A 15395-nucleotide genomic window follows, 5' to 3' on the forward strand; every position below is an offset into this window, starting at 1 on the left:
CTGTGGCTTCACAGCCGGGCACCCACTGCAGGCCGCCGTGATACGCCGTACAGTCACCTGGGACACATGACAGGTCCCAGGTGAATGTGCGGCGCGAGAGGAAGTGATGTCACCAGCCCAGGCAAGGAAGAAGGCGGACTACGAGGGACCCCATAGCAACAGGTATTTAGAGGCGAGTAAAAATGTTTTTTTTGCCAATTATTTATTTTTTATTTCTTTAAAGAATTTTAAGCAACTTTTTATTTTTTGAAGGCAACACCACTTTAAGCCAATAATCTTCTTCAGGGTTTATACCACTTTTGAAATATAAAATATATTTTCATTATAGAATCCATATATATGAATTCCATATGTAACACATTATTCAGCATCCTGACCACTTGCCGACCAGCCGCCGCAGTTTTACTGTGGCAGAATGGCACAGCTGGGGGAAACACTATGTTATGTCGCTTCGCCCTGTGGCAACTAGGGGAGCAGCTATTAAGCACTCAAATTAGGTTCATATGCATATCACCCAGTTTATTTATCTTTACTTTTTTTGCAGTCTGAATACCTCCAATTCCCTTTCTTTGATGCCATACCTTTTGGATAGCATCCAGCAGTCCTGTACAATGTGAAGGGCAATGTATACAGATAATTCACTTTCCCTCCTGGTTTGAAGGAATGCCTCTATCAATGATACATTCTACATAAATATAAGTGTCCTTGCAAATGTATTAAGATGCTGAATTTATGTGTTACATATGGAAGTCATATATATATGGATTCTATAATGAAAATATTTTATAATTTCTGAAGTGGCATAAATCCCTGAAGAAGGATTATTGGCTTATGCTCATTTCAAAACGCGTGGGATATCCCCTCTACCGATTACCATCTGAAATATATTGAAGGTGGAACTGCAAGTAGTTGGGATATACCACTTCAGGATTATTCACAATATATCAATGTTTTTATTATTGTAACACTTTGTTTAGATGATTGGCACTTTATATATCTTTTTTATGAAAATCAATTAAAACTCAATATATTTTTCTTCAAATTGCCTTAAAAATCCCAACTTGGAGGTCTATCATTTTCTTACAATAAAGGAATGACGGCAATTACACACCTGGTAACATGAGTCTTTATATTATCCCTTGTCTCCTTTTTCATTATTTCTTTTATAAGCACCAGGGGTTTTCCCCTCTGTCCATTTTGTGCCTCACATACTGAATCACCTGACGGAATTATATTTCCAGTCTCATGGACTTTTGAAACGTGTGTTTACAGATAACATGATCCTCCTTTCCCATTATATTTAGAACCATTTGTTCTCATGTAACAAAGCATTGTTTCGTTCTCATCTGTATAGCTGTGATGTTATTCATGAACTTTGTATATTTTTTGTTATTACCAGCGCTCCAAGTGCTACTAATGCTACGTACGCGATGTATTCTCTGCAATAAAGAAATATAAAAAAAAAAAAAAAAAAAAAAAAAAGAGAGACTACAACTTATACAGCTGTTCATCTCAAACAGCATAAAAAAGGCATAGCACACTTACCTTTCTGTTTGGGAAATATACGCTTCTGTCGCTGTACTTTGCCTCTCCTCTCAATCACAGGATTACAGAACATAATCTAAAAGAAATATAAATCATTAACATGCAAACATTTTTATTTTATTAAATCTATGTTGAAACCAGTATGGTAATCGCCATGGCTGAGCTTTCCTACTGAACATTTTAGTTGCCTGGCTGTCACGTTTCAATACTGCCTGAGATACTGGCTTGAAACAAGCAGACAAACCAGGAGATACGACTTCACTAGCTGTATGCTTATTATAGATTAGTGACTAAAAGCACTAAAGTTATTAGATCAACAAAGCAGCCAGGTACCTGGCATTTCCAAAAAGGTTCCAGGTTTCTTTTATATTGCAAAGACAACACATTCTGTGGAGCAATCTAACCTTACATTTAGTTGGACCCACCACTGGAGGTCATCAATGAAGTGTAATGGACTGCTCTCTGCAACAAATAGGACACCACGTGTGCAGTCCAGTCTTACCTCAGCAAACAGCATTCCTTGGGGTTCCATCTGCAGACACACCCCATGGCGTTCATTGTCCAGGAAGTCCTCCAAGCGAACAAAGCGAATGGCACACAGTTCTCGCCAATCTCTCCAGTGAATGGAAACCTCAATTTCTCGTGACTATAAAAAAAAAAAGGTAACAATGGCTGGTGTAAGCACAGGAACGCAATTGACAACACAAAGATCATAGCATAGAACACGAGTAAATAAAAATCTCACCCTCTCCAGGTCAATGCTAAATCTCTGATCCCAGCACTGATTGTGTACAGAACCCCAACCAGTGTGTCCTACCGGCTTGTTATCAACCTTCAGAAAGCACATCACTTCTCCTGAGAAAAAAAAAAAAAAAGACAAAATGTTACCCACACAATACCTTTACATACATGTATCCCACTTTTTTTTTTTTTTTTTATCTTGCATACCTTTATTACACACACAACAGAATATCACAACTTGACCACCCCTAGTATAAGGGGCAAGCAAGCCCCCCCCAGAAGACACCGAACCCTAAATTGGATTACCCAAAGTGTAGAATCTTCAAACCACGGAAGAGCCGCAGAACCGGTTCCGCTCCCCTCATACCTACCCCTACGAGGGAGAGAGAGGGAGGGAGGGAGGGGGAGAGGGAGGGGGAGAGGGAGAGGGAGAGGGAGAGGGAGAGGGAGAGGGAGAGGGAGAGAGAGAACCCATTCCACACCCCCCGTTCCGCTGCCCTTACCCCTCTATCCCTTGCCACACCCACTTCACCCCTCCTTTACTAACCCCCCCCCTTGTGATCTTTCTGAAGACCACTAGGCCCAACTAGAAGCTGGACACACTATCCAGACTCATATAGGCTAGGTTAAATTTTTACCCCTTACAACGACTGAGGTGAGAATGACAATAAACCTTGAGGAAGAGGAAGAGGAAGAAGAGGAAGAGGAAGAAGAAATCTTATGTGTCCATGCCATGCACACGATTTTAGTCTAGAAGCGTTTTTGAAGGTTCAGCTTCTAGGAGCAGAGAAAAAAAAATAAAAATAAATAAAAAGTCTTTTTCGTCCACCGTTTTTCTTTCTTTTTTTAGCTTGTAGTGTGCTTAGAGCTGCAACCAGGAGCAGCAGCTTTCCCTATGCCAAGTGCCAAATTACCTTTATTTGCCTCTAGAAGCTGGGGGGGGGGGGGGAACGCTCAAAAGCTGCTGCTAGGAGTGTTTTTATAAGCTACAGTTGTGTACAAGGAGCATGCAAAAGTTCCACATGGAACTCTAGCCAATTCCCACTGTCTGCTTCCAGTGACCTGGTCACTCCCAGCTGCCCAACTTCCATTAGCATCCGCTCTTTAAGTTTGCAAGTCACTGTCCGTGTATTCATCGCTACATGGATACAACACGTTTGTACATAGACACAAAAGGGGCAGTCCTGCTACTGTGCATGACCCCATGCTATACTCTTAGTAGTTCTGGAGGCGTCTACTTTGTATCCTCGGAGAAAACTGGCACCTGCAATTTGAAACCTGGCACCCTTATAATTATGGGGTCATATCACTGGAATCTTCCTCGGCCTGGTCGGGTGAGGCCAAATCCCCCTCCCTGGTTATTAGGGACCTTCATGTCCTGTCAAGACTTTGTCTCACCCAAATCCCTGCAGGTGCCAACCACATAACAGATTGCTCCAGTGCCCTCCCCTGCAGAGTCTATGACTCTCATGAGCACCTGCTGCTTGAGTTTGTGATTACCTACGGCCTTGCCTTGGGCCTAGTTGCAGCACTACTACACAGACACAACTCCTATTCTGTCATTGGGGCCCCTACTGTAGCTCAAGATATTTTGGCCAAAATAACCCAATTCCTTGTGGATACTGACTGCAGCCGCTCTAAGCGAAACTGGAAAAGGACTCTCCTTAACTCGATCCAGTTCAACCAATGAATTGGGCAGAGATCATTGCCTAGACTTATTTTCCCGTTTTGGGTTCCTTCTGAGGGTTAGCCCCAGCATTTTCTGTTGACCAGATCTGGTTGTGGTTCTTTCCTCCCTAATCAGAAACTTCTTGTTTTTCCACCTGTTTTGATGGGTCCTGGTTGATCAGTTTCTTGCTGGTTCAGGGTTCCCTTCCATTTGAAGCCATTCACCTCTGGTGGTGTCCTCCTCTATCCTATTCTGGATCAATAGATTGATTCTCCATTCTCTCCCTTTGGTCATGTTGGCAGGTTAACCAATCTGGTAGGGAGTTCCATCTCATCCAATTCAGATTTGGGTGTTAATCATTCAGGCATCTCCTAGGCTGCAGAAAGTCCAATGACCTCTTAGTGGGGCCTGTTCTAGGTTATTGCTCTGTTGACCACCCCTTATTTGGACTGTTTTTGGACATATAGACTATTACTGAATGCCTATGTGCCTCAATGGTCAAGAAATAAAATATACATTTTAATGCTTAGTGTAAAATCCTTTTCTTGGAGTCCATTGAGGGATAGGTCCTTTACCCCTGTATTTCTGCTGTTAATGCTTTTGGCAAGTGGGTTGGCTTACAATTTTGCTATTTGCCAGTATCCTATGCTTCTGTAAGTGGCAACAAAACCCATTTGTATATGAATTGCTATGTTCCTAAATGGAATCCAAGAAAACAATCGTACGGTAATTTCAATATTCTATTTCAACTACACACGCGTCACACTGACATAATGCTGCGGCCACAACCGAAAAAACAAACAATGAGGCTGGCTGCAACCAAAACCAAAGGCCAACCACCTTCCTCCAAAGCCGTTTCTTTGCCCTGCATTACAAAGCAGAGGTTTGCTTTATTTGCACAGCCTAGCAACAGCTTGTTTTATTGAAGAAAATAAATAAATATATATCTTTGAGCAACAACGTACCACAGAGCTCATCTGTCCGCTGATAGCGCCCCGAACCTCCTCGTCCATAACCACTTCCCCCAGTTTTGTGGCGTATAAAGTGCTTTGTGTCAGGGCTACCATGATTTGTGGCAGCACGATGGCGTCCTGGGACATTTTCTAGTAAGCCTTGACAGCCCAAAATGTGCATCTCCAAGGTCCCTGTAGGAGAGAGTTTGACAGAAATGTTAAAAAATAAACTCCTGTTTAAAACTGGTCACCTTTGCACCTCTCCAGCTACAGCTGAGATACCTGTGAGTGCAGTGGCCTTGATAAGGGATGTTAGGGGCTGACCAAAACCCTGGTCTTTCCCACATATTCCCCCTGATGATGGAAAACACTGTAGATCCTGCTTGATTAGCTCCTGTTTTGGGTGTCCTAGGGGCAGCTCAGAAAGGCAGCACTCCATCGATAACCGTAGAAGGTCAATCTTCTGGCAAGATTCACGCAACCTGGACTGAGCCTGGGAAAAAAGAAGCATCATCCTTTATATTTAAATTGCAGTTTAGTAATTAAATTGGAATTAGCATCAGATATTTTTTCCAGGTGCTACCTCTAAAGCTTGGCAAACATAGATCGAAATTCAGCCAATTCAACAGGGACTGGCCGAATTTCAATCCATGTATGGGCAGGCCGATTGATCGACCAGTACAATCAGCCTGTCGGATTTTTGGCATGCGGTTCCTGCTGGCGGCTATAGCCGCTATCAGTAATCATTCTGTTCTGCCAGCCGGGAAGGCTCCCTCCATTTGTAAAGTTACTGAAATTTAAAAAGGATACTAAATAGTATAGAACTACATCCTGTCACTTTGCTGCCTCCTTTCATCTGAAGTAGCAACACATGGATTTTCACACAAATAAAATAAGATATACCAACATTATTAAAAGTTAAGGATTTTTTCAATAAGTACAGGGCAAGGAACAAAATTTGTTATTTTTGATTGGAGTTTTTCTACAAATACAAAAGGTGAGCCCTAAGCACTGCACAGCCCCACCTCACCTCAGCTAGAGCCTTGCGGTCTTGCACTCGGCGGCCACCTAGCAACTTGACCACGTTCTTAGCACCTTCAGCTACAGCTGCTTCCACACGCAAGCGACGCCTTAGCTCCTCCACACGTAGCTCCAGGGGTGAAAGGGTCTCTGAAGAGTCACTGAGGTCAGTCATGGACCCTGGTGATTGGGTCAGTTTCACTATCTGCATGCGAAGCAATTCAGTTTTTATCCGGGTGTCCTGAAGCATCTGCTGCGCCGTAGCCATCAGCTTCCTATCCTTTAAAAGATTGCAAAGACGTTAAAAGGGTTTTCTGTTTACTTAGAGGTTCCTCCTAAACTATAAATGCTTTTTGGCCTGCCTGACAGCCATAGTGGAAAACCAAAATTCGATCAGTGCTTGCAGCCAATGGCTGCAGCACTGCTCAGTGTATTCTGATTGGGGGGGGGGGGTTAAGTCCCCGCTGTCAGAATGCAAACACACAGGAGGAGAGATCCCTGCACAAACATCGCTTTTGTTGATGCAGGGATCAGGGTGTGTTTTTTTTTTTTTTTTTCCCCAACCAGCTGGTTAAAAAAACGGGGGAAAAAAACCCCATACATCACACATACAACACCTCAATACTGTATAACCAGTTTAAAAAAAAAAAAAAAAACAACAAAACTAGCAATGCAAATGCTGGAATGTCCTCCACCACGCCATTTTATTCTGACAGCGGAGACCCCCTGCCCCAATCCTGTCCCCATTGGCTGTAAGAGCTGATCGAAACTATTTTTTCCAGCAGGACTGTTCAAAAGCCGGTCATTAGACAGAGGAACACACAGAGTGACATTTGTCCGGTTCCTGCTGAACCAGCCAATTTTTGATTTGAATTTAAAAATAAAGTTCTATACCACAAAAATTGTTAAATCGGCTCAGGGGTGCTATGAATTTTTTTTTTTAGATCTTTTTGGTGTGCCGCAAAACAAAAAAGTTTGAGAAACACTGTCCTAAAGTGTAATCACTATCTAAAAAAACAAAAAAACAAAAAATAAATAAATAAATAAATAAAAAGGAAAAAAGGAAGGAGGACACAACATTTTTTAAATAAAGTCTGCTAGTTTGTAGCTTTCCTTGTGTGCTATCTCAGCAACCATTATGTCCACGACACTGATAAAGATACGTTGGAATGATGATTTGCTTTTCAGTGGTAACGCCCAATGGCTTTATCTATGGCACTTACAAGTTCCTGTTTTAGAAAACAATCAGCCCATTAGAGCAGTGCATCTATTTTAAGAATAGCACAATGTGTTTGCCATGTTATCCACTGCCAAAGAGCAATACAGGGGCCCTGGCAGAGCAAGGTTCTGGGCCTGTTGATTCAGCAATAACTAATAAATAATACTAAAGTAATACATTCATTTTATGCCAGGTCAAATGAGGCTCGTTTGACACTATTGTCCAGCAAAATTATTTTCATGAATGATTATAGTCAGTATTGCTCAATCTTTTTACTTTGGTAGGAACCTTTGAAATAATTTTCAGGTCTCCAGTCTGCACATGATTACTTTGCATAGTAGCTGTCCAATTGACTAAATATTAATAAAACCCTTTGTAAAAGAAATCATTTTCATTTCTCAGGGAGCCCCTGCTAAAAATTTTACCAATGGCTCATGGAACGTGTACAAACAATAGGTCATAGAAGGGTTTTTAATATATTAATAATCTGGATTACTTTGTGTATTTGACACCCAGGGTAGATCATAAACAGAATCATTTTCAGTAATACTGTGCCACACTCACGTGCATTGCCCGTTTTTGTAGGGGCATGTGCAGAGCGGCCCTACTCCTTTAAATGAGTTGCGCTGGAAGGGTGCAATGCCTGCTAAGAGCAACAAAGGGGTATAATTCCCGCTGTGGCTGTAAAGCAAAGCATCACGGCTGTGGCAAGCATACACCCCCAGCCACTGCCTTTGAAGTGAAAACAAGAGCATTTGGTGGGTATAAATGTGGCTTAACCACAGGATTTTACTGCCCTTAACTGCTCATGTGAACAAGTCTTTAGTGTGCAGTATAGAAGCAACTCCCTACATTGGGGGTTAGTAGAAAAATGCCCCTTTCGATTGGTGGTCAGTGTGGGTGGAAAAATCATTTTGTTCATTGCTTAAAAGTGTTTGTTAAAAACCCTTCAAAAAAATAAATAAAAATCCTGTTCCTTTAAAGCACGTTTTACATGCTTTAAAATTACATGCGGTGTAATTTGGCCCCTTCTATCACCTGAAATACCTGGCTGATCCTGCCTCGTTCAGCCCTCTGTAAATTGACCACAGTTTATTATGGCTGCTGAGTCCTGACACTGTGGTCAGTTTACCTTCCTCCATGCCCCGCTCTCTCCTCTGTGCCCTCCCTGCCTGTCAGCTCCTGTGTTAGTGCCCGCCCCTCCCCTCCTGCTGCTAAAATAACTTTTATTGTCCTATATAATCCTTAATTTCCCAATGACAGGTGCACCTGTCCGGTTTATAAGGAAAAAAAAAAAGTCTTCGTTACCCAATTTCAGAGCGTCTCCCGACACTCACGTCTCTCTCCATCTAACAGCTGCAGAGAACAGGCCGAGATTCTACCGTTGACATCAGACAGGATGGGAGGAGGAGAGAGAGTGAGCTGGCCAGTCACGTGAGCGTCGGGAGACGCTCTGAAATCCGATAAAGAAGGATTATTATATATCTATGAATAGCTGCTGGGTCCCGCCCACCCCTGGGTCCCGCCCACTTCTGACATCACGCTGAATGTGTCAGCTCCTCTCTCTTCGTACAGTTTCACACAGTGCAGCACTGCAGGGAGCATTCAGTTTCACAGTTACACTATTGGCTGTGAAACCTGCCAGTGCTACCTGCCAGTGCCATCTGCCAATACCAGTTAGAGTGCCATCCAGTGCCAGTTAGTGCCACCTGCCAGTGCCAACCAGTGCAATCCAGTGCCACTTGCCAATCAGTGCAATCCAGTGCCACCTGCCAATGCCAGTTATTGCCACCTGCCAGTGCCACCTGCCAGTTACCAATCTATGCCACCCATTGCCACCTGCCAATGCCAGTTAATGCCATCTGCCAGTGCCACCTGCCCCTAGTGCCACCTGCCAGTGCCAATCAGTGCCATCCAGTGGCACCTGCCAATGCATCTGTCAGTGCCACGTGCCATCCAGCACCACCTGTCAGTGCCAGTTATTGCCACATGCCAAAGCCATCTGCCAGAGGCATGGCACCAGTGTCAATGTTTAACAGAACAGTAGCACTGATATCCACAGCAAGCCAGAAGTACATTGAGAGCTGTACTATCCAGAAGAACTAAAACAAAGCAGAGGTAAAGAGCTGCTATCAAATCCTAATTCAGTGACACTGGAGAAGGGGGAGAAGGGAAAGAAGGAGTTAATCAGGGCTCTTTGGGATTGAGTAAATACATACCAGACACAAGTGTTTTTAAAGGGGGCACTAAACCCAGGACCCTGCATTCACTATATCTGGTCTCCCACAATACACAGAACATAGAAGTGCAATTATTTTAGTAAACATAAACTTCCTTTTCTAATCAGCAGTATATAGCAGTCTTGGGACTTCTATCTATGAATGTGCTATAAGGATGCATGACCCCTGCCCCTGTGCCGATCACATGCGCACCCCCCCCCCCCCCCCAAAAAAAATAAAAGAAAACAAACAAACCTGGAAATACACACCAAACTTAGCATGTGCAGCCTGACTCCATAAACTGTCTTATCTGGAGATGTTTTGGGACAATGCAAGAAGGGGAGGATCAGAGAAGACAGGATAAAACAGCCTTTTTACACAATTCAGAGGATTAACCCCTTAGGTTCCACAGCGAATATAACAAGCATGCTTTACTGCATATACAGACTGATGTTACTATTGTGGGTTTAACAAACAGGAACGATTTTTATAAAATAAAAATAAAAAATAAATAAAGGTTTGCTTTACTTGTGAGGTTGCTTTTACTGTTGTGCAGACCAGAGAAAACACTTTTGATGTGCACAAAAGAGAACTAGTTTAAATACACTGTAACAATGTTGAAATGTTTTCACACTTGTTCTTTTTCTACATACATTCTACTGCATAAAAATTAAAATTCGAGCAAACACCCCATTCTCACCCATGTGGCTGGTTCGCGCATACAATTTAGTGCTTTTTAACATTACAAGGCCAATTAACACCTCCACACAGATTGCTACAAAATTTTGTGATGAGGTTAGGCTAAATAAATACACACTTAAGTGGAGATTTGGGATATACCGACACTCGCCAAGAGGCGCACAATAAATATTTGTTACAGTATCTCAGAAAAGTGAGTACATCTCTTACATTTTTGTAAATAATTTAGTCTATCTTTTCAAGTGACAACACTGAAGAAATGACACTTTGCTACAATGTAAAGTAGTGAGTGTACAGCTTGTATAACAGTGTAAATTTGCTGTCCCCTCAAAATAACAACACACAGCCATTAATGTCCAACAACAACAAAAGTGAGTACACCCCTAAGCGAAAATCTCCAAATTGGGCCCAATTAGCCATTTTCCCTCCCTGATGTCATGTGACTCATTAGTGTTACAAGGTCTCAGGTGTGAATGCTGAGCAGGTTTGTTAAATTTGGGGTTATCACTCTCACTCCCTCCCTCATACTGGTCACTGGAAGTTCAACATGGCACCAATGGTAAAGCTGAGGATCTGAAAAAAAGAATTGTTTCTCTACATAAAGATGGCCTAGGCCAGTGATGGCAAACCTTGGCACCCCAGATGTTTTGGAACTACATTTCCCATGATGCTCCACTACACTGCAGAGTGCATGAGTATCATGGGAAATGTAGTTTCAAAACATCTGGGGTGCCAAGGTTTGTCAAGGTTATAGCCTAGGCTATAAGAAGATTGCCAAGACTCTGAAACTGAGCTGCTGAACAAGACCATACAGCGGTTTAACAGGACAGGTTCCACTCCGAACAGGCCTCGCCATGGTCAACCAAAGAAGTTGAGTGCACATACTCAGTGTCATATCCAGAGGTTGTCTTTGGGAAATAGCCGTATGAGTGCTGCCAGCATTGTTGCAGAGGTTAAAGGGTGGGGGGGTCAGCCTGTCAGTGCTCAGACCATACGCCGCATACTGCTTCAAATTGGTCTGCATGGCTGTCTTCCCAGAAGGAAGCCTCTTCTAAAGATGATGCACAAGAAACCCCACAAACAGTTTGCTGAAGACAAGCAGACTAAGGACATGGATTACTGGAACCATGTCCTGTGGTCCGATGAGATCAAGATAAAATTATTTGGTTCAGATGGTGTCAAGTGTTCGGTGGCAACCAGGTGAGGAATGCAAAGACAAATGTGTCTTGCCTTCAGTCAAGCATGGTGGTGGGAGTGTCATGGTCTGGGGCTGCAGGAGTGCTGCAGGCACTGGGGAGCTACAGTTCATTGAGGAAACCATGAATGGCAACATGATGATGTAATGTGACATACTGAAGCAGAGCATGATCCTCTCACTTCAGTAATTGGGCTGCAGGGCAGTATTCCAAAATGTTAACAACCCCAAACGCACCTCCAAGATGACCACTGCCTTGCTAAAGAAGCTGAGGGTAAAGGTGATGGACTGGCAAAGCATGTCTCCAGACCTAAACCCTTTGTTTGGGGCATCCTCAAATGGAAGGTGGAGGAGCGCAAAGTCACCAACATCCACCAGCTCTGAAATGTCACCATGGAGGCGTAGAAGAGGACTCCAGTGGCAACCTGTGACGTTCTGGTGAACTCCATGCCCAAGAGGGTTAAGGCAGTACTGGAAAATAATGGTGGCCACAAAAAATATTGACACTTTGGGCCCAATTTGGACATTTTCACTTAGGGGTGTACTCACTTTTGTTGCCAGCTGTATACTCACATCAGGACTTCAGTTTTTAAGGGAAGTTCTGCTTTAAAGTCAAACATTAGGGACACTACAGTAGAATTACTGAGGGGTACAATACATTGGTATTACCGAGGGGCACTACATTTTAGAGGTCTACCCATTATCGGTGTGGCTGATATTCACTTTTTTTGAAGCAACGGTAACAAAACTTACCGATATTGCTTGAGGCTGGGTTCACATATGAGCATGCAGTGGCTTACGGCAGGAATCCAGTGCGTCCTTCACTGTTTTAGGTCCGATTTGAGCCCGAATTTGGACCTAAAAAAATAAATAAAAATGGACCAAAAGGCACATAGGGCTCCTGTGAAAATCGCGACGGAGCCGCTGCGGAGATGTGTGAACCGGCTCCATAGAGAGCCAGTCACAATCTCCTGCTGTGACGAATTGGATGTGGGGGAAACCCACATCCAATTCACACTAGTGTGAACCCTGCCTCAAGGGATTGTACCGGGGTGATGCCTACAGCTGCATGCAATCACTCCGGTAACCATTGTTTAGTGCGGATGGGATGGCTTTCTTGTGATAACGACCGATGCGGCTCAGCAGCCGCTTAGCTGTTATTACGAGCAGTGGGAGGGGGCGTCCCACTGACGCTCGCCCAGGCTCTCCCGTCACACTGGGGTACCCAGCCTGGAGGTCTGCAGGCTGGCCGAAGTCCCCAACAAAGCCAATGCTTTATTTGCGTCTCTGATATAGTAACCTGAAAGTGATGTCATGACATCACTTCCGGATTACAGGTGCCATAAAAAAAAAAAAAAAAAAAAAAAAAAAAAAAAGTATTCAAAAATGCAGATCTTGACGTTTTGAATACTTTCAAGTGCAGAGGAGGGGCTTGGAGTCTTAGACTGAAGATCCCTCCATAAAGAGTACCTGTCACTAGGGATGTTTACAGTCATTGTGACAGCAAGAAAGGGGATATAAAAACAAACAAACAAAAAAAAAAATTTTTTAACCACTTCGCGCCCGCGCTATAGCCAAAAGACGGCTACAGTGCGGACGCTATCTGCCAGGAGGCCGTCCCTAACTTTCACAAAGACCAAATAATATCCACTAATTTGGGTTATTTTTACCAAAGATATGTAGCAGTATAAATTGTGGCCAAAATTTATGAAGAAAAATTAATAATTTGCAAAATCTTATCACAGAAACAAAGAAAAATTTGTTTTTTTTTTCACAATTTCCGGTCTTTTTTCATTTATAGCGCAAAAAATAAAAAAACCCAGAGGTGATCAAATACCACCAAAAGAAAGCTCTATTTGTGGAAAAAAAAAAAAAAAAATTCATTTGGGTACAGTGTTGCATGACTGAGTAATTGTCATTCAAATTGTGAGAGCATCGAAAGCTGAAAATTGGTCTGGGCAGGAGGGGTGTTTAAGTGCCCAGTAGGCAAGTGGTTAAAATGGACAGTGTAAAAATAAACAAACATTTTAAATGTACAGAATATCGGCCATCGGCACGAAAGGCAGCTGAGAAATCAGTGTATCGGCCCTGAAAAAATATCGGTTACTTTATTGGAATGACCGAGGGGCACCGCTACAGTGCTATGACTGGGGAACACTACATTATACATTTTTTTTTTTTATTACTTTATGCTTCTGGGCTAGATCTTAAATTATTTTACCAGAAACACATGAAATGAAAGCAAAATACAAAGTCATTTTAGTGTTGATAAATATCTGAATTTGACGTATTCGTCTCATGCAGTCCCTGTACAGAAGAACTCAGACTGGGGGTTGGGAGAACTAGTACAAGGAGCCAATCGCTTGTCCTGCAGTGCAAGGATCATGCTGATAGTCTGTTGCATTTCCTTTTACTGTCCAATCACAGACACGTGCGAGTCAGAGCTGTGTGATTATTAGGTCTGGATGGACATAAATATAACTCCTCTGGCAGGTAACTGCTCTCACGTGTATTTCATCTTTAGATGTTAGCCTAGAGTTCAGCTTTAAGCTCATTTACCACCAAGAAACCGTCTCCAACTCATAAGTATTGTAGATCAAATAGATTCATTTAAGAATATACAGTGCTGGTGGATATCAAACAAAATATTTCCACAAATGTGGTCAGTCTTTGTACTCACTTTAAAAGTTCCGGTGGAGAACATCTGAATGATATTCTCTGCTCCTTGCTTCACCTTGTGTTCAATATGTAACTGTCTCTTTAAGGCTTCCACCCTTCGCTGCTTTGGGTCTTGGCTCTGATCGAACATACAGAAGTCTGGAGACACCATGCCATCTACAAGCACACACAAACACGGTTCATTTTCTGTTTAAAGGAAATATATTAAGAAAGAAATACTGAGTCCTTCATTGCTGGCCTCCATCTGAAAATGCTAGTTGCCTGGCTGTCTCTGGTGGTGATACATGAGTCACCATTCTGAAAAAAGCATCCTGCAAATACAGATAATCATTTTTGGTATTTTTCGTGCGTTAATAAAGCTTGAGAGCCAGGAAACAAACTTTTTTGGGGGGTGGGGTTAGATTACGCCAAGTTTACAAACTTTGCACCTGGGCTGTACTGATGTGCAGCGGTTTGAACCCTCTTTTTTCTTATAGGAGTATTTGTAAAGAGCATCGATGAGCTCTTCCTTCTCCTTGACAGTGAGTCCCGAGACTTTTGGATATGCCCCAAGTTCATGCATGGTTTTAGGTAAAGGGCCTAATTCACATGGGAACCCAGGGGCAGTAAAACCAAGTAGTCCAGCCTTGGTTTTAATGCCCCCCCCCCCCAACCCGAATGCCTGGCTGAAGGTCAACATGCAGCCGCTCACATTCCACAGCAAACAGAAAGCAGCAACCACGTGTAATACATGCAATTGTGGTGCAGTAGTGTGGCATTTAACGGGTTAGATCAGGCGGTCACGTGTCCTCTAAAACGCGATCCACACTGATCACTCTTCACAGGTCATCTCAGGCTTTATTCACACCTCAGCATTTTGGAGCTTGAAGCTCCAAAACGCTGGAGGGGGAAAAAAAAATCATTTATTCTCTATGGAGGTGGTTCACATTTCCACTCCAAGTCACCTGAAGCCAAACACCTGAAGCTCAAAAAAATTCTGGAGTTTTTTTTTGTAGATCGAATTAGACAGATTTGAGCGTTTTTGGCATGTTTTTATTCTCATAGAAATTTTTTGGCGATTTTCTGTTTAAAATGAAAAAAAAAAAAAAACATTTAATAGTAATATATGAACGAATAAATGTAAAATACACAAGTGACTAAAAATCATCATAAACTAAAATTAATATGTAATACATTAATAATTAACCTCTAACCTTAAAAAAAAATGAAATTTATTAATAATAATAAAACAATAAACACCCAAACTCGAAAAAAAAAAAATATATTATTAAGAATCATAATTTGTGTTAGGGTGTTTATTGCTTTATTTTTATTTTTTAAGGGTATGGGTTAAAGTTGAGCATTATTTATTTATTGTTACTTAGTATTCATTTGTTTAAATTATTTTTTATGATTTTTGTCTATTTATTTATTATTATTCGAATAATAAATAAAATAATAAAATAACCCTAAACGC

At 42.2% G+C, this 15395-nt stretch overlaps 1 protein-coding gene across 4 annotated transcripts in view; it reads right to left on the reverse strand.

Annotated features, from left to right (window-relative positions):
* The window catches only part of PKN3 (protein kinase N3), an 89157-nt gene that overhangs the window by 51074 nt on the left and 22688 nt on the right, over nt 1-15395 (reverse strand). For 3 of the 4 annotated variants that reach the window (XM_077478684.1, XM_077478686.1, XM_077478685.1), the window contains exons 3-9: nt 13941-14095; nt 5939-6208; nt 5191-5401; nt 4921-5100; nt 2291-2400; nt 2048-2191; nt 1546-1621 (exon numbers count right to left, since the gene is read on the reverse strand). In XM_077478684.1, coding sequence (XP_077334810.1) covers nt 1546-1621; nt 2048-2191; nt 2291-2400; nt 4921-5100; nt 5191-5401; nt 5939-6208; nt 13941-14095 — 1146 coding nt within the window. Of the gene's footprint in view, nt 1-1545; nt 1622-2047; nt 2192-2290; nt 2401-4920; nt 5101-5190; nt 5402-5938; nt 6209-12013; nt 12094-13940; nt 14096-15395 lie in introns of those variants that run through there. The other variant, XM_077478687.1, reaches the window with a different exon arrangement.

The sequence above is a fragment of the Lithobates pipiens genome, unplaced genomic scaffold, assembly GCF_037356315.1.
Source record: "Lithobates pipiens isolate NorthernLeopardFrog02 unplaced genomic scaffold, aLitPip1_a1.2 Scaffold_1, whole genome shotgun sequence".
Taxonomy (NCBI): Eukaryota; Metazoa; Chordata; class Amphibia; order Anura; family Ranidae; genus Lithobates; species Lithobates pipiens.